Genomic DNA, 22,565 nt, shown 5'->3' on the forward strand with positions numbered 1-22,565 from the left:
CACTTGGCTTCGTTGTTATTTTCCAGACACAGTGCTATGGTTGCTTTAGCTTTAGGAACTGCTGGCTTGAGTCTATGAAATTATTTATATTTATACTACCCCAAATGTCTGTTTAAAAAGGGTCGGAAGAAAGTCACCCTTAGCAGTCACCACAGAAAGTGTGGCTGACTGTCCTACAGGCAGAGCTCCAGAAAAGGGAAAGGGAAGCAGCAGAAGTCAGTTAACAAGCCTAAGTGTTCAGCTCATACAGAATGGCAGTCTGGAGATAAGCTTGTCTTATGAAAGATGAGGAGTATGTAGTAATTACACAACCTCCCAAGTCTTGGCTCCCTACAGCCATTCCTTGCTATTGGAAACTTCTCCATATCCAAAAATAAAGCAAAGGAAGCTTTAATAATAATTTAATAAGTATTGCGTAATAATAACAATATCTATTTAAATAGTAAGATATTCATAAAAAGGCACAGTCTTAGAAAGGGAAAGTCTTCCACCATCCACTTCTACATAGCCCATTGTGAAAAACATGAGGGTTTTTGGCAGACCATGAGCAGATTATAAATAATATTACTACACTAATTCAGGAAGCAATATACAACGGCAAGCATAATTTGAACCTCTTCTATATTGCTTATACACTCAAGAAAAACAGCTAGATGTCATTGTGTACAGCTCACGGGAAACATCTGTTCCAACTGCCTTGGTCAGCAAGTGAAAAGGAATATTACTGAATATATCTGAATGCTGTTATACAAATCATATGGTATGCCCTAATGTTGAATATTATGTTCTGTTCTGATTACTCCACCTAACTAAGCATTTAACAGAAATAGAAAGTGACTGGAGACAGCTAATAAGAATATTACTGCCATGAGAAGGATTCTATACTCTTAAAATGTTAGGGCAATTTAGCTTGGAAATAAATAAAACCAGCACCCACAGTGCAAGGATATACTATAAAATAAAATAATTCGAAGGGTGTAAATTGAATACTATTATTTTGCTTGCATTTTCTGCAACTTTTCTTACCCTTCACGTGTCTGGTCTATTTAGATGTTGCGATATGAGAATTAGGAGATGCCTATTACTCTAAATTTGAACCATGGCTGCCATAATGAGGCCCACAGATGGTCACTAGGCAATTTCATAACAAACAAAAGTAATCTTATTTATCGCCATACAACAACAAGGAGACAATTAAATTTAAAAGGCAACCCATTTTAAAAGGAAATACTCCTATAACATAGCCCCAAGTGTGGCATTTCAATGGCTCATGTATCTTTGGGCAGCAACCTCTGCTTGCTCAGGAGGGTAACAGATCTATGAGCAAGCTGCCCTCCCACAGGTGTGTCACCCAACTCTACTGCAGCCCAGCCTCCTGCCACCCTCAGACACCACCCTGACACAAACATAGGCTGGCAAGGAGGACAACACTCTTGTCTTTGGAAGGGACCTTTATCCCTTGCCACTGGAGCTCTTGGGACACTGCAGTCCCTGACTGCTGGTGCAGAAAGTGGGGCTGAAGATCCCCCAGCTCTCTCACTCCACCATCACCACCCTGCCTTGGCACACAGCTCACAGTGACAAACAAGCATCACCAAAGCACAGAGCACCAAATGTTTCCAACTAATGTTCCAAACATTTTGTGCTATACATCATAGCTTTCTCCACAATCCTTTCTTGTGAATTCAATACTGGAAATGATCAGAGATAAGAATCTAAATGGCTGTGGTCCCAGATTACATGTTTCTGATTCACTTTTCCATCAAAATAGAAGTTATTTTTAGGAGTGATGAAAAGACCTGCTTATTTAAGTGTTAAACTCATTACTACAAGGTAAAAACCCAGGCAAAGAATTTAGGAGGATTCAAAAGGCAGAGACTCTGTGACAAGTCAATTATGCTGCAGTTACATATGGCAGACAGAGCCTCTCTCTGTAAGAGTGAGAGAATTGATGCATAATTCAGACACAAAGCTGACCACTGACTGACTACCTAAATGGAGAATCTTCTCTGTGGTCACATTATTCCGTATTTGTCTGGTCTGGGGTTTCTTGACTCTTTTTAGAAGCTTTTGGTGAAGCTGATCTCAGTCAGAGATATTCTACTGCACTCAGGCACCAGCCCACTCAGCGTCATAATTTTTGTGTCCCAGATAAAGAACTAAATTTTTTTCCTTTCTTTTAACCTTTATCTTGTGTGTATGAGAGACGGAGAGGTACAAATGAAAGAGAGGGAGAAAATCACTATCTTTTATGTTTTTACATATTGAAACAGAACTATTTGAAACAGAACTATTAGAAGCAAAACACCTGAGATAGAAACTTAATGGTGGCAGAGATCAAATATAATTTTCCAGCTATAGCATTTATGGTCAAGTTCTAGTTTCAGTGGATAGAAAATTTATTCCAACATTATAAGCTTGCTTCCATGTGCTGTCTGTTGCAAGCACTGGCACGTCCTTTTAGTGGGGATATTGTGGACACAGTCTGTGAATACATGTTGGCACTAGTTTCCCTGCAGCCACGGAAACACCTGCCTCCAAGTTAATTTATAATCTGCACCTATGGCCATGGGCCACTTACAAGTTTATTGAAAAAGTCTTGTCAAACCATATAGGAAAGACTCTGTTCTTTCTCTTCCTGTTCCACATGACATAAGTTTGGCATTAACAAGTCATATTTTTATGTCCAGCTTTATAGATTGTTAATAATACATAAAGATATTTGATATGTAAGATCATGGGTCAAATATTTCTCACTCTACTCAGATAAATACTCCCACAAACTTTATTTATACAACTAGCCTGAGGAAGACAGTCGTGTTTTATCTACTCTAAAATTATTCTGCAGCGTTTTGAAGTGGCTCTCACCACTACTTAAGAGTATTCTCATTAACTGAAGCACAACACATGTCCCTCTCTTGAGCTCTTCAGACTAAATCCTGTAAGATGAAGCAGAGTTGTTCATACATAAAAAGAAATCTGATAATGTAGTAGGATGCTCTGGTTCTTCTCAAATATTATTCAGTACAGGAAAATATCTCATCCCCTTCACTATTTCTGGGTTTAATGTATTCCATGTCGTTCTACATAAAAAGGATTATGAAAATCCATTCAGCCCCTATTTCCTTGATAAGTCTTTTTCCTTTAGTTTATAAATGAGTGTGAAGAACAGATCTGTAAACGAGTCATTGCTTTTTGACTCTACTGCATTCAACTGGCATATACTACATCTTGCCCCTGTACTAGTCCTAGATAATTTGGATAATTATCATGTAAGTAATCAGGAAATGGAATTTCCTAGGATGTGTATAAATACTATGAAGAGTCATTATTAAAAGTATCAGGAATGATCCTGTAGATGATATAGGTTGGTTTGGAAAAGCACAGAGAAGTTCAGGTTGTGGTAGTTTTTCTCCACTAACTTGCACAGGAAAGAAAAGCATTCCATTAATTAAAGAGCAATGTAAACAACTCATTTCCATTCAAATCTGCATCTAGGCTGGAAGCTTAACATTTAGCACTGAGCCCATTTCAACACAGAACCAGCAGCAGAAAGTTTCCACAGTATTTACTGTCTTATTGGGAATCAGCAGATGGTGCTTCCACAAGGCCCTTTACAAGTTCTGCTTGATGAAATATATAGGTGGCTAGGTAATGCTGAAATGTTAATTTTAACTGTCATGTCTGGCTGTGCATTGCATCTGTAAAGTCTGTTCATTGACCAAATTTCTTGCATTTTTTTAATTGATGACCTACCTGTAAAATGGGCTACTTATGCCAGAATCTTCACCGTTACCCCTCTACAGATGACAGCATAGGTACTCCAAGCCTGTCATTCTACATCCCTGAATGATAAGATAAATTGTGTAGCTACTTTCCAAGGATTCCTTGAAATCTAAAAATACTGACTTAAGTTAGAGTGAGAGGCAAAGGTCTGAACAAACCTGGAATCAGTATTCCAGGGGAGATGGAAAAGAGCTGTGATCATCAGTGACTTGGGACAGAAAAGAACTGGTGCTAGTACTGACCTTTTCAAGAATAAACATATCAATAGCAGAGCTGCAGATGCTTGTACAGTCACAGTCTATCTTGACTTCAGGGCCAAAACAAAAAACTACTCCATGCCTCCACTTACCTGGTTTGAGCCCTCACCTACACAGATACCCTTACTTCTCCCTTTCCCTTCTGTCCCACTGTTGGCAAATAGCTGAGAAAAACAGTCACAAGGCAAAAGTTGTTTGTGCAGTAATTTCAGCTCACCCACCAGACCTGCATGGCATTAGGATGTGACGATGGGGACAGTATAATGTCAAGGAGAAGCATGTTCCTCCTCTTCCCAGTGGCAGGCTCCCTTTCCACCAGCAGCGCAGTGCACAGATGCATCCTCCCTCATCCAGGTTATCAGACAGACAATCCCAGAGCCAGTGACTTGCATTTTCCCTGAAGCTACTTGGTGCACATTCTGTATTTGACAGCAGTGCTTCAAAATAGCCCAGGACTAAATATTTCATTCATAATTACACTAAGATTACAACATGCAGGTTTATTATCATTACTGTAAATTTACAGTGGCCCAGAACAAAAAAAATTAAATTAGTTTCTTAGAATGACACAAGAAAGACCAGTAGGGATTTTCCAACTGTTATGTTCTATTTTAACCCCAAATCCATCTTCTTTGCAAAGTAACATTATGTACACAATGTTAGTCCATTTATATCCAACACCTGATTGCTGTGGATACCTGAAGATTTCCTTGCAAAATACTTAAATATCTGAGGCCTGGGAGAAATCAAACCCATTTCTTTGGTTCCCAACTAATTCTAATGTGATGAATAATCCCTTTAAATCTGGTAGTAGCTAATATACTCAGTCAGTGGTAACAATTATTTTCTGAAACAACTGACCTGTGTACATCAAATTTCAGCTTCCTTAGAGGGAATCAAGGAAGTAGCTACTGGCAATCTGAATTGTCATGAAGATGCCCTTCCACCCATCTCCCTAAAAAAAAACCCTCTAGAATTTTCATTTGTCATTCCTCTTGGGATCTCTGCACGTGGTTATTATTTACTTACTTTACAAGGAATTCCGTTAATAAAAGTTTGCTATTTTCTGTTATCTTTACAAAAGAAAAATGGCCACCAAATCTCAGAAACCAACAGTGAAGCAGGTGAGACTTTATGAGGGAAACTAGAGAATCCACTTGTAATCTTCAATGTGACATGAGTTAGCTGGGCAGAGGCAGGACATAGGAGAGGGCAGCACGTCTCATAAACCTCAGTCTGTAGGATTCCCATGAGCTTGGTGAGAACACTCCTCGAGGAACACAGCAAACATACCTCTTTGGACTGCTGCATGTTAAAAATCTGTCTTTCTGAATAGCCTTTCAGGGTGTCAGAAGTAGGATGCTCTCAGAGTGGTCAGCATCAGGAGTGCTGCAGTGGGCAGCATCCTGGTGGCACGCCATTTGGACAACACTGGAGACATTTCCACATGAAACTGAAATCCCATCCAGATCCACTAGAGGGTTATGCCGAAAGGACAAGCCTAAGCGGCGGCAGTAACAGGCGGAGCAGTGTGCTTTGCCTCAGTGCAGTGCTAACTGTCCTTGTTCAAATACAGAGATACGGTCTCTGCTTTACACCACTAGTTTTTCTTGCAAGAGCAATTTAAGAGCATAAAAACCCTAGATGTTGCACTTTCCTCTGTCAGTGTCTCTGAGCTTCCAGAGCTCACCCTACAAATCTTTCTCAGCCTGAATGTGTTGCCTATGGAACAAGGAAACTTGTCTGATTGCAAGATGTTACAACTGAAAAAGGTGCTAAATGATTTCTCTTCTCCACAAACAAAAGAACCATATAAGATAAAGCCTATATACATAATAAAAAAAGAATTACTGTAGAAGAGTGTGACTTAAATACCAGGCAATGCATAATAACCATGTAGCTGAGAAAGTGATGGGTCCTGGTCTAATAACAGGCATCACATCTACATGTATGTCATGTCTGAACAAGAACGTTCAAAGAAGAGAGACAAGATTTGTAGATAATCTTGTTGCTGCATCTAAAATAACGTTGCTGTAATTGAGTCACAAACATCCTAACACTTTAAGCAAAATATTGAAACAATAAAGAAAAAAGGTAATTGCAAATAAATCCCTGCTATCTAGCCTCTCTCCCCATATCCAGACATGCTCTTATCTGTTAACATTTATCTATGTGTCAAGTTGTTACTTTTTTTAATTTGGGGTTGAAACTTGTCCAGGATTAGTTCTTCTTTTTCTGTGAAAAAAATATATAATTTTAAATCTGAAAAGTTCCAAGTACATTTTGGATATTTTCTGGTTTTTGGTTTTCTTATTAAGATTAATAGAATCAACACTCTCATACTGCACTCTTATTAGAATATTCCAGGATAAAAAAAGAATTACCTGCAACTGTCCTCCTGCACGGTAAAAATGAAGAGCATGTGCTAACAAAGTTTTTAGGAAGCTTAAAGAAGATCTTAAAAATTACGTACATCTTCAAACAAGACAGCATAAAAATAGTATTTTTATTTCACTTTTAAGCAGTTCCACACACTGCAAGTTGCATTGTTGGTATGCTGTCGTTTTCCTCAAAAGAGTCAATCACTTTACTTGCACTATTGAATTTTGGGATATTGTGGTTTGAGCCAAACAGCATACAGAGTCTGATGCTTAAATTACTCTCTCACTGTCTAGATTTGTTATGTCTTCATCTTTGAGATACTTCAGAATGAATTCTTTTAAGAATTTGTGTTTTACTAGTAGCTCGTTGCTACAGCATGCTTCAAGGTTTTGTGGATAAAGCACTCATTATGAATGTACGTTGTTGCCACATGATGGATGTGAAATCAGTTTTCATTTAGATCTTTTCAGAAATGCTTTCCTTTACTCTGTTTTCCTTTTATTTTTCCAATAGGTTAGCTACACATACATCAAAGACATGTAAGAACAGAGTTATTGGAATTCATCCTTAGTCCTCAAGAGGTCTCTCTTATTTTATGAATTCTTCGTAGTTATAAGTCAGCTTTAACATTGTTTTAAACGTGGTTTTAAGCATTGTGAACATTGTTTTAAACTAATATGTTTTCAGATTTTCAATCACTCCTCAAAAACTCCCTTACTATCTGTTTGTTGCTAATAACTCTTTAAAAAATTTATTTTCTCTGCCAAAATACCATGAACACCAATGGAAATCTAACAGCAACGGTTTGGTTGATTCTCTACTGTATAGTCTTCTCTGGAGGTTCTAATTATTCCATTATATACACCTATGCTATCTTTTCCCTTCCCTCTGCCCTGGTCCTCCACCAAAAGCTCTTGCGTTTCTGCAAATTAATATGAAAAAAGTGTCTTTCTTGACAATCACATTTCCATAAAGTAGATTACTTTTGCTATTGTGCTTTCACATCTTTTAGGGACAGCATGGCCCCTTGCAGGCCTAAATTTCCTAGCTGGAAAATCTAGTGTTTCTATCAGGGACACAGATGTTCTTAAAATGCTAGATACTGGAATCCAGAAAACAGAAAGTATGAAAGAAAGGTAACTGAAGAAAAACCCACTTATTTAAGCTGGTTTGCTTGAGTCGAGCCTCACAATATGCATACATTCAGAACACCTGATCTTGGCAATGCTGCAGCTCCTGGAGGCAAGCAACCTTTAAAAGCAAAGACCCATGAGAACCTCTGGTGAGAGGAGTGAGGCCTAAGTGACTCTCTGGTTAACCATTACTGTCATCACTACAGAGAAGCATGGACCTGCCAAGGCTCACAGATTTGCTGGGTTTGATCCTACATGGTGAATAGCACTGTTGCAGCATTCAGATTAGAAAGCATTTAGGTGCTCTGATGGATCAACTTTGTAACTTTTCCCATTTGCAGATATGGCTTTCTTTATATACAAAGCTGGAAAGGATATTACACTACCTTCTCACCATCACCACCACAGAATTTCTTCTTCCTCGTGGATTCCATAAAGGATGATCAAAAAGTTCAATGAGCTCTGCAGGATACAGTCAACGAGTGTGATGAGGGACTAGAAACAGACTGAGTTTAATCTTGGAAATAAGAACTTTTAAGATTGTGCAATTAAGGTGGAACAGTGATGCTAGAAACAAGGAATACTTGGACTCTGGGCCAAACCACTGTCACCTTCCACTGCACGTAAAGAAAGAAAGTGGCACAAACTTCATAAACAAACCTTATAATTCCTTCATCTTCAAAAGAAAAAATTGAATCAACAGTAAATGTAATCAACATAAATAAAGGCAGCAACTTAATATAGACAAAATCTTGAATGTCTGGATTTTATGAGGCATTAATGAAACAATTTTTCTTTTAATAATCAACTTTTCTTTATAATTTCTCATTTTAAAACATGGGGCCAATTCAAGGATTTTTGCATGCATAAATGAGATAAAGTAACACGGCAGCAAGAAAGGATGGACAGTGGAGATAGACCTGCTGTTCCGCGGGCTATCCATATGCCTTTAGGCACGTTGTTCTGTGCTTGATTTAGCTGGCTAAATAAAGACAGTTAATGTTATTTGCAAAGTCCAAGCGTACCCCCGTTATCTGTAGAAGGCTAGCAGATGTATTGCCACGCACGTCCGGAGCAGTAGCCAGTCACATAGGATAGGGTCACAGGCTGGGAAAATGGCTAAAGCCTTTTTCCTGCCTGTACCTCTCAAACCTTCTCATCTGAGAGATGTAGGTGATCTCCATGCTTACTCTTCCTGCTCCCACAACAGACTTGTACAATGACTTTGTCAAAGATGAGTAAGTTCTCAGAGTCGGAGGCCCTGCAGACATCACTCCCACTCCTATGACCAGTGGAAACCAGAGTGGATTAGGCTGATCATGAGGAGCGGGCAAGGGTCAGGGCAGAGACAAGAAAGCAGAAGCTCAAACCCATGCCCTGCAAACCTGTGACTGAAGTTGCTATCTGCTGTACAGAAGGTGCACTATCACCTCTTTTTCCAGACATCCAGGGAGGAAGGGTACTGTAATGTAAGGACTGGCTGTCTAGATATGAGCAAAAATGTGCTTTTTAATGGACTGAATATTTTGATGACCTGTGATAAGATGCGATACATGTGTGATTCTGTACCAGATCCTAAAATACACTCCTTTTCTGCTCATAAAAATAAAGCAGCTCATCACAATTGGGAAAAAAGCTTTTCTTTGCTTCCATAATAGGCATGACTTTAACTTCTCTAAAATTCTTTGTCACAGTTAGTCTCATTTGAATCATTATTTTTGCTGAGGGCTCTGTCTAGTTCATTTCTTTCCTCACCAACTTGTGTAACACAGTACTAGAAGGTGACATTTGAAGCATCTGGGGTTTACTAATATGTGTACCATGTAGCACAATTTTGATAATGTCCCAATAAGCTTGCAGTGGCTAAGCAGCAGTCTACTATTCATTTGGTTCCATTAATGTCTGAAAGTAAACCATTAAAGCTGATCCTCTTCCTTGATGGGCAATAAAGACAATAAGATGTTAATGATCTGTCCCTAACAAGGCTGTAATTTTGATGCACTCGAGTACCTACTCTGTCAGTGTAGAAACAAGATCCAGTACATCACCAAATACATGCATTGAGCTGGAAATTGTACATTTGCTACCCTTTTTGCCTTGTTGTATTCAGTTTGTTACAGCTGGCTAAGAGTATCATGTTTGACAGTAATTTTTATTCCATTTAAGCTCCAATCCAGGACCTACACTCAAACATAGCCTTTTTTGGATTAGAAAGTTATGTGACTCCACACTTTCAATGAATCAGATATCCCTTCCACATTAACTTTAATAGAATTAAACTAACAAGAAGAAAAATAAAGTAACGGCAAAAATTAAGTGAATTTTCGCAGTAGTTATCCACATACTACATCTGTCCTCACTTCATATTTGGTTCAGTCTCCAGTCCTGGTTCAGCTTCAACTGATTGCCAACTGACATGTCTCTTGAAGTCTGCTACACAAAATGTTCCAGACCTTAAAAGTGCAAAACCCACACATAATCCCTCAATTCCTGAAACACTATGCTCCTCATCTATAATTACAGCTTAAAAAATTGAAGTTTGTCACCAAGAATGACATAGCTTCACTTGCAGAAGTAGAGTTGCGGAAGTAGAAAAGGCAATTTGCCCATCAGGAAGCTGGACAAGAGCCATTCTGCACTTAGCACATGACTTAAGACAGCCAAAGGTTGAAATAGCCTTCCAGGGGCAGTTCTATCTGACAGCTTTGCACTCTCCATGCTCCCTCTCACTATGCCATTTCTTAAGCCTTTATGAGGAAATGCGTTGTTTAGAGCTGATGGTGCTGTCTTTCTGGCATGTAGGCATTTCTTTACAGTAGTAGCATCCTAAGTGCTATTTAGAGCAGGTTTCTCACAATAATTACATTTTCTTTTTTCTTTTATAAGTTTTCAAAAATTTATTTAGAATCTATGTCAGAATTCCTGTTGCTGCTGAAAACACTGTCCCAATAAAGTGGAAAGACTTTTTCTGCCCTAGAAGTTCCATGGTCTGGTGCACATTTCTAGTTGTTTTGTATTCTCTGAAATTATACAGAGGAGCATCTGAACAACAAGTCAGTAAAGCAATAGATCAGTAGGCTCCTTTATAAATTTTCATTTCATGTCCTGAGATAGTTAATGTCTTTAATAGTATCCTTACAGTTTTTTCCAATCCCATTTTCTACTAAAATTTTGTACTTTTGTCCAAGTTTTCAATAACCTGGAAAGTTTTCGCAACTTGTTTAACAACCTGTTTTCATTCCACTCACACATTAAACCTCTTCTTGCCACATCACATCCTGTTTGCAATGGGTAGTGAATAATAAGACTTGCTCAGTGCTGGTTCGTGGTACTGCCAACACAAGAGAAGAAAATGTCGTTGGAGTGTCTAAGACAGCTTGTCCTGTTTGGACCTACAGAAAGAGGAAAATATCTGCCAAACTGTAGAGAGATACATAATTCTGTGTATTACACCCTGAATCACCAATAAAAGATAGGAAAGGGGTCAGTTTGGCTAATATCACATATATGTCAATTTTATCTGACCTAAAACATTAATACCACCCATCTACATGACCTTTATGCAGTATGAACCAGAATGAACAGTTTTACCAGTGATAATGACTAGGCAAAAGCTCTACTAGCTCTTTATTCAATCCATTGTCCACTACGTGAAAACAGGCATCACCTTTTAGGTCAATTTAAAGAAAAAAACAACTATTCAACATATGTGTGCTCATCCAATAAGTGCAACACTCACCAATAGCATACAATTCAAGTTCTATGTTTAATAGTCTCACAGAAGTGTAGGAATAATTTCACGTAATACCACACGTACCCACTGTCTAATATTAGAATTTTGTTAATATATTTTAGAGCTTAGTTTTATTGGGAATTAGTTTGTTTGGTTTTCATGGAAAAGTCTTGGTCAAATTAAGAAGCGAACTTTCGTAATACAATTTTTCTATACTTTATGCTGAGAAAAAGTGCATGAAATTTCTGCAGAAAAGGTTGTTGAAGAATTGTATTGTCCTACACTTAAAAAAAAAGGTGGGGGGAGATGGAGGGGAAATTTTTCAAGTGGAACAATGCAATTGTACTCAGAGAAGTCCTTAAATCTGATCTCTGAGAGGAAAATGAGGGGAACCTTCATAAAAGCAGAGTTTTCCAGGAACAGGCTGTTCTTTTTGTGATAATTAGATGGCAACAAAGGAGGGTAACAAGTCTTCTCTTCTACCAGAAGAGGACGTTCTACCTTTATTTGAGTACTTGCTCTGTGGTAGAGGTCAGTTTTGTGAGAAATGGCATGGGATTATGCATACATACACCCAGGACCACAGGATGGTGTTTGTGTCTTTTTCTGCTCAGAATAGGTCTTTACATTTTCCTTTGTTCAAAATCTAGATCCCTTCCAAAGAACCAGTTTTGGAATCAGCCAAATCAGGTTTGGAATCAGCCTGGAGTCCTATCCACATCCTCGAAAAACTTTATTGCAGGTATTCTCCCTATCAAAGAGAGGGTTCTGAGCTGGTCCATTCTCGATAAAAGAAACTTCTCTTCTGTTGAGAGGCAGCACAGTGAGGGGAAAGGAATAAACGGAAATAAATTATACTAGTACAGTGAATACTGGCTTATCACAAAATAAATATTCCCCATAGGTATATGTATGTATGTGTATGTATGTGTGTAGATATATATGTGTGTGTGTGTTAATAGCATATGTTAACCCAAGGTTACACTTGCAGATAATTTTATTCCTTCTCAGTATTTTGCTGCAATTTTCTTCAGAAGCCAGCCACTTAATATTTTGGATTATGGAGTCTGCTGTAGCTATAGCTATATAAGAAGTAGGACATAGAACACAAATATATTTTATGTAAATTGAGAGCCAAAGCTGAATTTTCTGAAAGTTTGAGATGTTAGTATAAGTGGGGTTTTCTTAAATGCTTATTATTCTAAGATCAAGGCCAGCTGCAAAGATTGGATACAAATCCAAAACCCTGTATTAAAATGCATACACTTCTCAGTAGTAAGAAGTTTTAAAACCTGTCAGACTAAAGACAGCAGTCTTATTGTGTGCTGCCTGACAGTTCAGTTACAGATCGACCCTATTGGTTTTTTAGTAATTTAAATATGATTTTTGACAAAGCAGATAGGGATGGAGGGATTCATAAAGGGAGACACACAGTGAGATAGTAGAAAGCATTTCTGACTATACAATATATGCCTGACGTGTTCTTACTCACACAACCAATATTCAGCATTTTAAAAAACAAACAAAAAAAAAAGAAGAAAAAAAAAAGAAAGAGCAGCTGTTTTTATGTGATGTCAGAGGACAGGTGTGATACAAATCTCCACACCAGCGCAATCATATTGATCTCCTGATGATGCACGCATGAAGCACATGTGCAAACCTTATCGACCCGTCCAGCATTTCATTTCCAGGAACATGGCCTGAAAACGCCTCTCTATAATTGAAAACACTAGCAGGATAAACACGGTGTTGGCCAATTATTAAAAACGTACACAAACTGAGCACGGGAAGGTGAGCCTGACCCCTCAGCACTCCCGGCACCGCAGGGGAACAGCCGACTGCGCGCCCCGTTCTGCCAACGGGATCCCCCTGGGTGCTTCCCAGGACATCCCCCGGGACACCCCTAGGCTACGACGCTGCCCCGGGCTGTGCAGCGGCGGTGGACGGAGCTCCGCGGGGCCGGTCGTGGCGGGACCGCGAGAGGGGTGCCCGGGAGGGGGCGACGAAGGCAGACGGGCCCCCGCAGCCCCGCCTCGGCGAGCCCCAAGTCCAGCCCGCTGACCCCCGCCACTCGGCCGAGTCGTGCCCCCGGTGAGGGTCGGGGGGACATGTCCCTCGGTGCATCTTGCTCCCGGGATCCGTCCCCTGCGTGTGCAGAGGTGGTCCGGGGGTCCGCGGCGCCCGGTGCGGGAGGTGCGCGTGGCCGCCGTTAGAGGGCACTACGCGCTCCCGCATGAGCGCGGCCCCTGCAGCCGGCAGGGAGAGGCGGGGGGCAGGGGAGAGTGGCACCAATTTGGGAAGAGATTAAAAAGGATGTGGAGTCCTGGAGCTTCTGAAGTGCTCAAAATGCCCGGGCGATGCTCAGGACCAGGATCATAATAATAATAACAAAAAAAAAATGCAGCGAGGTCAATCATTTACCAGTCTGCTCCTTAATGCGTGTGACCGCAGGTGGTACCGAGGGACATTGTGATTCATGCCCACTTTCAAAGCGGGACCAGGGCCCGGCCTGAGGCACCCAAACAACTGTCTTCTAATATTAGCACGGCTGTATTTCTGGATCTATTATGGTCTGTCCAGACAGATCCCATTGTAATAGGATCTTTTATTAAAAGATTAGCACTATCTCCTGCAGTTGGTGGAAAAAAATCTGTTATCACTGAGTTATTTGCAGTTGTGGGGAGGGGGCGGTCGGGAGGGGGTGGCAGGGGGCGGGAGCGGGGAGGAGGGGTGTGAGGAGGGTTGGGCGGAGGACGCGGGCTGCCGCGGCGCACCGGCCCCTGACCCGGCACTGTCCGGGCATTCCTGTCTGCATACTTCTCAGTCTGTTGTGCTTTGGTGGCTCAGAAAAGCGAAAGAATCGAAATTTAAAAGGCAGCTTTTGAATAAACAATACCATTTTCCGTTAAGTAATCGTTTTGTATAAAAGGAAATATCGCCTACTCAGTTTCATTCAGCGGTGCCAAAAAATGTTATAAATGAGAGACCGCCAACTTTTCTAAGGAGAGAATAATGCAAGACTGTGCTTAACAAACTAGTGCCCCAGAAGTTCATTATCGATGTTGCAATCTTTTCTGAATCTGAAAGGAGACCGCCTACGTCGCCCCCGTTCTCGTCTCGTCCTCCTGGGCTCTCCCAGTGCAAAGCCTGTCAGTCGGGCACGGCCCTAGGTATTAAAGTTTTAGTCGGTTCTGTCTTTTGGTTTTGTTGGGGTTTTTTTGTTTGTTTGTTTGTTTTTTTCAGGTTTGGAGTTGGCCGGTCGTAGTTTAGGGTTTCTTTGGGCCGAGCGAGCAGTCCGCCCGCCAACCGCCTTCCTCCCGCTGGACGCGCGGGGAGCGGGATGGATCCTCCTCGGCCACTCCGCGCCCGCGGAGCCCACTCCGGGAGGGCAGGAGCCGCTCCGCGCTCCGTCAACACCCTCGGCCCGTCAAGGGGGAACCAGGGGTCCCCCTCGGGCGGCCGCGACCCCTCGCGCGTCTCCAGCCCCCCTCGGCGCTGGCGCTGCCGCGGACGGAGCCGCCTCTCGCCGCTGTCCCCGTCGGTGACTCTGCGGCGCGGGGCTACGCGGGTGCGCGCCTGTGTGTTCGTGCACCTAGAGCGGATAATTGGAGAGGGTTTGCAGAAGGTGGAAAATGTCACCTGATTCACACTGAACTTTTTAAATCTCCCCACCCCCGAGCAGACACACACACACATTAGGAGACCGCCCACCGCAGACAGCTAGGACCCCCGTATAGATTTAAAGAGAGACTGCATTCAGAGCCTGACGTTCATTCAATAGAGCGATCATAAGCAGGCTGGCTAGTGCTCGCTCCCTCTCTATACTCCCCCTCACGCTCTCTCTACGTCTCGCTCACTCGCTGCTATACTGAGGATGTTAAATCAGAAAATCCACCCGGGCATGCTCTTACTTCTGATATTTCTGTGCCACTTCATGGAAGATCACACAGTGCAGGGTAAGACCAGATTGTTTATTCGCAGATATGTTTCTTTATTATTACTATTGTTCTCTCTCTTTCGGGCACGGTTTAGTTTGCTTGCGGTGTTAAACGCCTCTCTCCAAGGTCCAACAGAACAGAAGTTAACCGTGGGCATGTGATTGCTTTATACCGAGGTGCAGAGGTGTCATTTAGATCCCTTTTTAATCGGATCTTCGCACTGCTCTGCACAGGCACAGAGGAGAGATAGGATGTTTCTTGGTAATTATTGTTATTATGCAGCATGAATGAAGAGCAGCATCGCGAGGGAACTTTCCCAATCTCGGCTCCCGAATGACTGCTCAAAGTTTGCTGGTAATTTAGCTCAGATTTTTATCTCGTCTGACTGACTGACTGACTGAAGGAGAGGTGGTGATGGAGAACCCCACGATTACAGCTGACATTTTTAGAAACCAATAAGTGGTCATTTTACTGACATTCCTTTAATACTGGGATTTCCTACCCCTCCCTACTTCGTGTGTGTGTGTGTGTGTGTGTGTGAATAAATATTAGCATTGTAAATTCTCCTGCACTGAAGAGAGTGCTTTAATAAGTTGGTGGTTTATTTTTTTTCTTCACCGTGCGAACAAAACAAACTCGAACCTGATATTGACAACTCTTAAGAGCCCTCTTTCGACACAAGAGAATATTGATTTTCAGTTTTGGGGCTTTTTCCCTTATCTTGACCGCGTTCCAACCACAACCTGGATGTCTTACCGTTGTTTGTTTTCTATTGTTTTCCTTTTATTTTTTATCTCCCCCACTACCGATATGGAGCATAAGTTAATCTAATGTAGGCAACTCTGAGACACGAAATATTTTTTTTTAAGGGCGTTGTTTGTTCGATGGTTTTTAGCGAGGGGGGGGTCTTCCCCCGCGCCCAGCGACATCTCGGCTAGTCGATCCTGACCCCTCGCTGCGGTACATTCCTATCGGAGTAAGGAAACAGGATCGAGCCCTGGCTAGATTAGCAGCAGAATCAATTGGTATTGAGTTGCTGGAGAAGTCACATTGGCTATTCACGAGAGACTCATCCCAACCAAAATGCTCCAGCTAAAAAAGAGGGAGTTGCTTGGACTAATAGTCTTGGCTTGACTCCACAAATAACAGGGATACTGGGGGGGGGGGGGAATAACCGCAACAAAAGCCACTCTATCCCGTGTAAAGACAGTGTACTTTCCTCTAAAATGCTTGCAGGAGAGGTGGTATTTAGAACTTTTCCAGCTTAATCGATTTTTAAAACTCTGTAGGGACCTCCTACTCAAAGTGACCTTGTATTTTATGTACTTTGCTCACCTTTTTTTTTTTTTTTTTTTTTGGAACTCTGCTGACTTAATTTAGTGAAGGAAAGACATTTGTTAATAGAAGCAGCAAAATGTGGGGATTTCGAAAGACTTCTCTAACAGCAAATGTTCCCAGTTCGTGCAGCTTGCAAAATGGGCTGGGACTTGAAACTGTGCGGCACTAAAACAATGCTGCTGTGCAGCCGCGGTGAGGAGGAGAGGACAGGGGGAGGAGGAAGGAATTTGCAAGTGCGATTTTCTTTTTATTCCCTTTTAAATGCACATCCTTTTCAAGCCTCTGTCACGTGTCGACAGTGCTCCTTCTGCTCTACATATGGAATAAATATCTCGGAAAACTGTCTCGTCCTGTTTTGGTTGGGTCTTTTCTTTCTTTTAGTTTGTTTTGTTTAGGGTTCGAGGGTTTTTGTGTGTGTGTGTGTTGGGGGTATTTTTTTGTTTGTTTGTTCTTTTGTGGGTTTGGGGGAATTTTTTTGTTTGGTTGTTTGAGGTTTTTTGGGGGGGAAGGGGAGAGGGAGCATCTGTATATTTCTTTTTTAAACTGCGCTTCCAAATGGGCCGTAGTAGCTGCGGGTTATGAACCGGACAAATAAAAGGAAACAGTCTAGTAAAAGTCACGGCAAGGCGCACGTGCTGTGTCTGGGTCACTGGTGGCCGCCACTGATCCGTCTGGGTGTCCCTCCTGCCCCCCGCCCCGCAGCTGGGAACTGCTGGCTCCGGCAGGCGCGGAACGGGCGCTGCCAGGTCCTCTACAAAACCGACCTCAGCAAGGAGGAGTGCTGCAAGAGCGGCCGCCTGACCACGTCCTGGACGGCGGAGGACGTCAACGACAACACGCTTTTTAAGTGGATGATTTTTAATGGGGGAGCCCCAAACTGCATCCCATGCAAAGGTGAGGGGGTGCTGGCGAGCTGCTCCGAGCTGAGGAGCGGCTCACGCAGGGGCTGGGCTGGGGGGAGGAGGAGCGGGGAGAGAACTGGGAGGTGGGGCAGCGCGTTCCTCCCGCTTTCTTCCCGAGTAGTGTTTTCTGGATGGGGGTGGGGAAAGGTGTTCGCCCTCTGTGCTCTGGGTTCACGGTGTCTTTTTTTTCTTTAAGAAGTTTTGACACCAGGTCTGTTCTGCACACTAGGTACTAAAGTGGTGCCTCTTTCCTTCCATCAGAAACATGTGAGAATGTGGACTGTGGACCCGGGAAGAAATGTAAAATGAATAAGAAGAACAAACCTCGGTGTGTTTGTGCTCCGGATTGCTCTAATATCACTTGGAAGGGCCCCGTGTGTGGCTTAGATGGGAAAACCTACAGGAACGAGTGTGCCCTTCTCAAAGCCAGATGTAAAGAACAGCCCGAACTTGAAGTCCAGTATCAGGGCAAATGCAAAAGTAGGTTTGCAAATCTAATCCAATCTCCCTCAAATGCCAAAGGATGTGTGTCTGACTGTAGGGTGGAGGAGATGTTGAATGTACTTCCCCACAGAAACCAGAGTAATGTTCCAAGGGTTAGGAGACAATAACTAGACCATGCTCAACAGACAAGGATGTAATGAATTGAGAGTTCCTCATAGTCTGTCAGCATTTGTGTCCCACCAGCTACCCTGAGATGGGAAGACTTCCTCCAGTGGCCCTTTAAATGAGAGCTGCTAAAGGCTTTTATCTGATCATTTGTTTCTTTGTGTCACCTATTTACTCCTCATTGGGACTACGGTATATTTTACTAACCATTGTGTGTTTCTGTCTGCATTTCAGAGACCTGCAGGGATGTCTTGTGCCCAGGCAGCTCCACGTGTGTGGTTGACCAAACCAACAATGCCTACTGTGTGACATGTAATCGAATTTGTCCAGAGCCTACCTCCCCTGAACAGTATCTCTGTGGGAATGATGGCATAACTTACGCCAGTGCCTGCCACCTGAGAAAAGCCACCTGCTTGCTGGGCAGATCCATTGGATTAGCGTACGAAGGAAAATGCATCAGTACGTATCTTGGTGGGAGGGTAAGGATGGGGGGAATTTCTTCAGTCACCTGTTTCAGAGTATTCAGTGTGTGCAACTGGATGGATGTAGTTAGTGCGGGTGAGGAAGAGAGACTTCCAGTAACCTGGGTTAGTACTACCCTCTAGAAAGAGGAGAGACAGGGTGAACTTTTTCCTGGAAAAGATAGCAAAAAAGATGAGGGAGAAGAGGGCCCGATCCTGCTATGGCTATGGGTGCTGACATTAGTATCCAAGGGAGAAGCAGCTGCCATGAAATAGATGATGACATGGTTATATAACAAGGTCTCGGTATCCAGTGGGTCTGGATTCCTGGAAACAATTGTCTTCAAGTGGTCTTGGCAAAGATTATGTTCATTTAATTGGAAACATCTGATTGCTTTTTCCTCTTTAGAAATAATTGTGGAGTTTAGAGACAGTTGGTGGGTGAAGATAGGAAAATAATCTCTGTGTACCCTGACATTCTGTCTTGTGGTTTCCAGAAATGACTGATAGTGCAGCATGTTACAATGAAGCACCTGCAGGGCAGCCTCTGCTCCCCAAAACTGCTGGGGTAATTCAGGGGAGTCTCAGGTTGCTTTTAGTTGGCATAGGTTGAGGTGAATTCCCTTTCAAATCTTGTAGACAACTATTCTCTGTGGGTTAGTTTAAAAATAATAGATTTAGAAATGCTGGACCTGTTGACAAATCTTGAATTTACCGCTAATTTAGGGAGCTGAATTTCCACTGACATCAAATGGAGGAGGAAAGTCATGTACAATAGGCAAATGTAATTCTGTATTCCCAGGGCAAAACTTTGCTGGCACAGCTGTCTTTCCTCCCCCATATATAGACAGGTAATGTTGTCCAAGGGAATACTTGCTTGAGCAAAATCAGCAAGTGTCATCACATCCACTACATCTGAGCTTTGTTTCTTCACAGTTCACAGGGGAAAGGGGGTTTTGGGGGTTGCTGGTCATTGTTTTCCTTTTTGCTTTGTCTTTTCACTTACCCCTAGTATCCTGTGTGTATTTTTAGAAGCCAAATCCTGTGAAGACATTCAGTGCACTGCTGGGAAGAAATGCCTGTGGGATTTTAAGGTTGGTAGAGGTCGGTGCGCTCTCTGCGATGAGCTCTGCCCCGAAAGCAAGTCAGAAGAGGCAGTCTGTGCCAGTGATAACACAACTTACCCAAGCGAGTGTGCCATGAAAGAGGCAGCCTGCTCAATGGGTGTGCTTCTAGAAGTAAAGCACTCTGGATCTTGCAACTGTAAGTGAGATTTTTAGCTCTGCAGACACTTAAAGCTTCTGAAGGCGATACCTAGGTAATGAAGACTTACACCTTTAAACATAAGAAAGTTTGATTTATTGATTCAAGGTACAGTAGAGTATAAGTATCTATCTATCACGCACACATTTTTGTTGCTGATAAAATGCAATAGATCTCCAACAACGAGCTGGCCTTCAAGTTGGAGTTTTGGGGATGTTCCAAGGACAAGCCATTCTATCAGAAAGGTGTTGCCCGAGGATTGTAATTCTAGTGACTTTTTTGTACTTTGTCTGCTCTCGTGTGCTTTGCTGATTGCTTTATTAACATCTGGATAAACTCTTAACTCGGTCCAAAAGAACAAGCTTAAAGGTAGCACAGGGGCATCTGGTTTAGCACAGTTGCCTCTACTAACTCTGAATGAAGGACACAAAGCAATTAAACCTAGAACACCTGAGCGCTCTGTATTTGATATCAGGAATCTGCCAATAAAACCTGAGCCATTGATTCTTCAGAACTTTCTGCAGTTATGACTTCATAGATTACATATAAAAAACCTTATTTCATAACAGCAGATGCCAAAGAGCATCTCACTACAAGTCGCATAAAATGCAACGCTGTATTATGGCTGTTCAGAGGGCTTTGAAAACATGCACTGAGCTGCTTCTGCGCTGTTGTTGTCCTTATTTAAACAACAGCTCCCCTATATTCCCCCATCTAGCCATTAATGAAGACCCAGAAGATGAAGAGGAAGATGAAGACCAGGACTACAGCTTTCCTATATCTTCCTTTCTAGAATGGTAAAACTTCCATCACTATTGAAACAGCCATTGGGCACAAAAATCAATGTCCATACTGTAAATAAGTGTATGCTTATTTATTTTGGGGAGAAAAAAAAAGTATACATATAGTTGAGTCTCGTAGACATTTATTTATACTGTGTCATGTTTTATAATTTATACATAAAATGTCTTGTTGACTGTACACCTTGTTTTTTGAAGAAATTTATTCGTTACGGGAAGAGCAGTGTTATTTATTGTGAGGTCTCTTGCTTGTAAATTAAAGCTTTTCTTTTTTCTTGTAAACTATAACTATTCCTTAGAGTCTACCCACATGATGTCATCTCTTCGTTTCACTGATGTTAACTTCTACTTTAACAAACTTGCATGTCAGTTTCTGTTATGTTTATTTATTGGATTTTCTTCTTGCTGGTTCTGTACATTAAAGATCCCTGTGTTCTTGTTTACAAGGAATCTTGACTGACCAAAAGGCATTGTAATTGACTTAAGTATACTTTCAGGGTGTGGTGGGGTGATTTTTAAGGAAACTTCTTCCCCTTAATTTTTCTCTACTTCTGATCACATATACTGAAGTAATTTCAATGTATTGAGAGTTTATACTGTGCTATACAAATTCCATATCTGAAGATCTTGGATTATGAAAGTCGATAACAGCTACAGGAATAACTGTAATAAGAATACGGGGTTTATTTTATTTTTACTGGTTGTTTTTTTTTTGTAACATGCATAAGTGTTTTATCAGGTGTTTCCTTTAAGATGGTCTTGCAGTACCACTTTCAAAGTTTTCTTTTCCCAATCGGTGTGTTGCTAAAAGTTTTATCAAAGCTTTATCAGTTCAAGTTTCTTGCTTTTCATAATACTTTTTTTCTGATGCAATTTTATATTTTCAAACATGGCGAGTTAAATATAAATTCATTTAAATATATAGTTTTGTACTTTTCTACCATGTAAATGTGCAATGTATATAAAAGTTATAATGTGTATTTGTAAATAAATGATGAGTGAAAAAATAAAAAGTGGAATTTTCCCTACATGCAGTCCTCGGTCTTTCATTCTAAAGGGTTCTGTCCTCCAGAGTCTTGTGCACCATGCAACAGGTGTTAAGGTGACAGCTCTTGGCTCACACTGATAAAAGAAACCCTTTTTTCAGATAGGAGCAATGTCTCCAGTTCATTACTATTTAATTTTAAGTCTAATTACAATGATAGAGTAGAAGAGATTTGTCATTTTTGTTCTTCTCTCAGTCTTCCACATAAAAAGTTTGTCATTTCATAGAATCACAGAATGGTTTGGGTTGGAAGGGAACTTACAGATCATTAAGTTCCAACCCTCCTGCCATGGGCAGGGATACATTCCACTAGACCAGGTTGCTCAGAGCTCCATCCAACTTATCCTTGAACACTTCCAAGGATGGGCCATCCACAATGTCTTCAGGCATTTTCATAGATTCATAGAACGGTTTGGGTTAGAAGGAACCATAAAGATTATCTTGTTCCAATCCCCCTGACATGGGCAGGAGCACGTTTCACTAGACCAGGTTGCTCAGAGCCCCATCCAGCTTGGCCTTGAACAGTTCCAGAGGTAGGGCATGCACAACTTGTCCAGGCAACACCTTCCCATGTCTCTCACCACCCTTACAGTAGATAGTCTCTTCTGTATGTTTAATATAAATTTCCCCTCTTTCAGTTTGTACCCATTACTCCTTGTTCAATCACTACAGTTCCTGATTCAGAGTCCCTCTCTGGCTTTCCTGTAGGCCCCCTTCATATACTGGAAGGTGCAATGAGGTCTCCACGCAACCTTCTCTTCTCCAGTCTGAACAGCCCCAACTTTCTCAGCCTGTCTTCATAGGGGAGGGGCTCCAGTCCACTTATCAATGACATTGGCCCTCCTCTGGACTTATTCCAACAGTTCCATGTCCTTCTCATGTTGGAGTCACCAGAGCTGGATGCAGTACTCCAGGTGG

At 41.7% G+C, this 22,565-nt stretch overlaps 1 protein-coding gene across 2 annotated transcripts; it reads left to right on the top strand.

Moving 5' to 3' along the window:
- The first annotated feature begins 14,892 nt into the window (after nucleotides 1-14,892).
- Nucleotides 14,893-21,630, top strand: FST (follistatin). Of its 2 annotated transcripts, XM_027709361.1 has the most exons (6): nucleotides 14,893-15,247; nucleotides 17,270-17,461; nucleotides 17,731-17,949; nucleotides 18,313-18,537; nucleotides 19,572-19,802; nucleotides 20,521-21,630. In XM_027709361.1, exons 1-6 carry the CDS (start codon nucleotides 15,166-15,168, stop codon nucleotides 20,601-20,603), a joined length of 1,032 nt encoding a protein of 343 aa, XP_027565162.1. In that variant the 5' UTR covers nucleotides 14,893-15,165; the 3' UTR covers nucleotides 20,604-21,630. The 2 variants fall into 2 exon arrangements, with proteins under 2 accessions (XP_027565162.1, XP_027565161.1); XM_027709360.1 differs by lacking the exon at nucleotides 14,893-15,247 and having other exon boundaries at nucleotides 16,405-17,461.
- Nucleotides 21,631-22,565: the final 935 nt, after the last annotated feature.

The sequence above is a fragment of the Neopelma chrysocephalum genome, unplaced genomic scaffold (assembly GCF_003984885.1).
Source record: "Neopelma chrysocephalum unplaced genomic scaffold, ASM398488v2 Primary Assembly neopelma1_96770, whole genome shotgun sequence".
Lineage (NCBI taxonomy): Eukaryota > Metazoa > Chordata > Aves > Passeriformes > Pipridae > Neopelma > Neopelma chrysocephalum.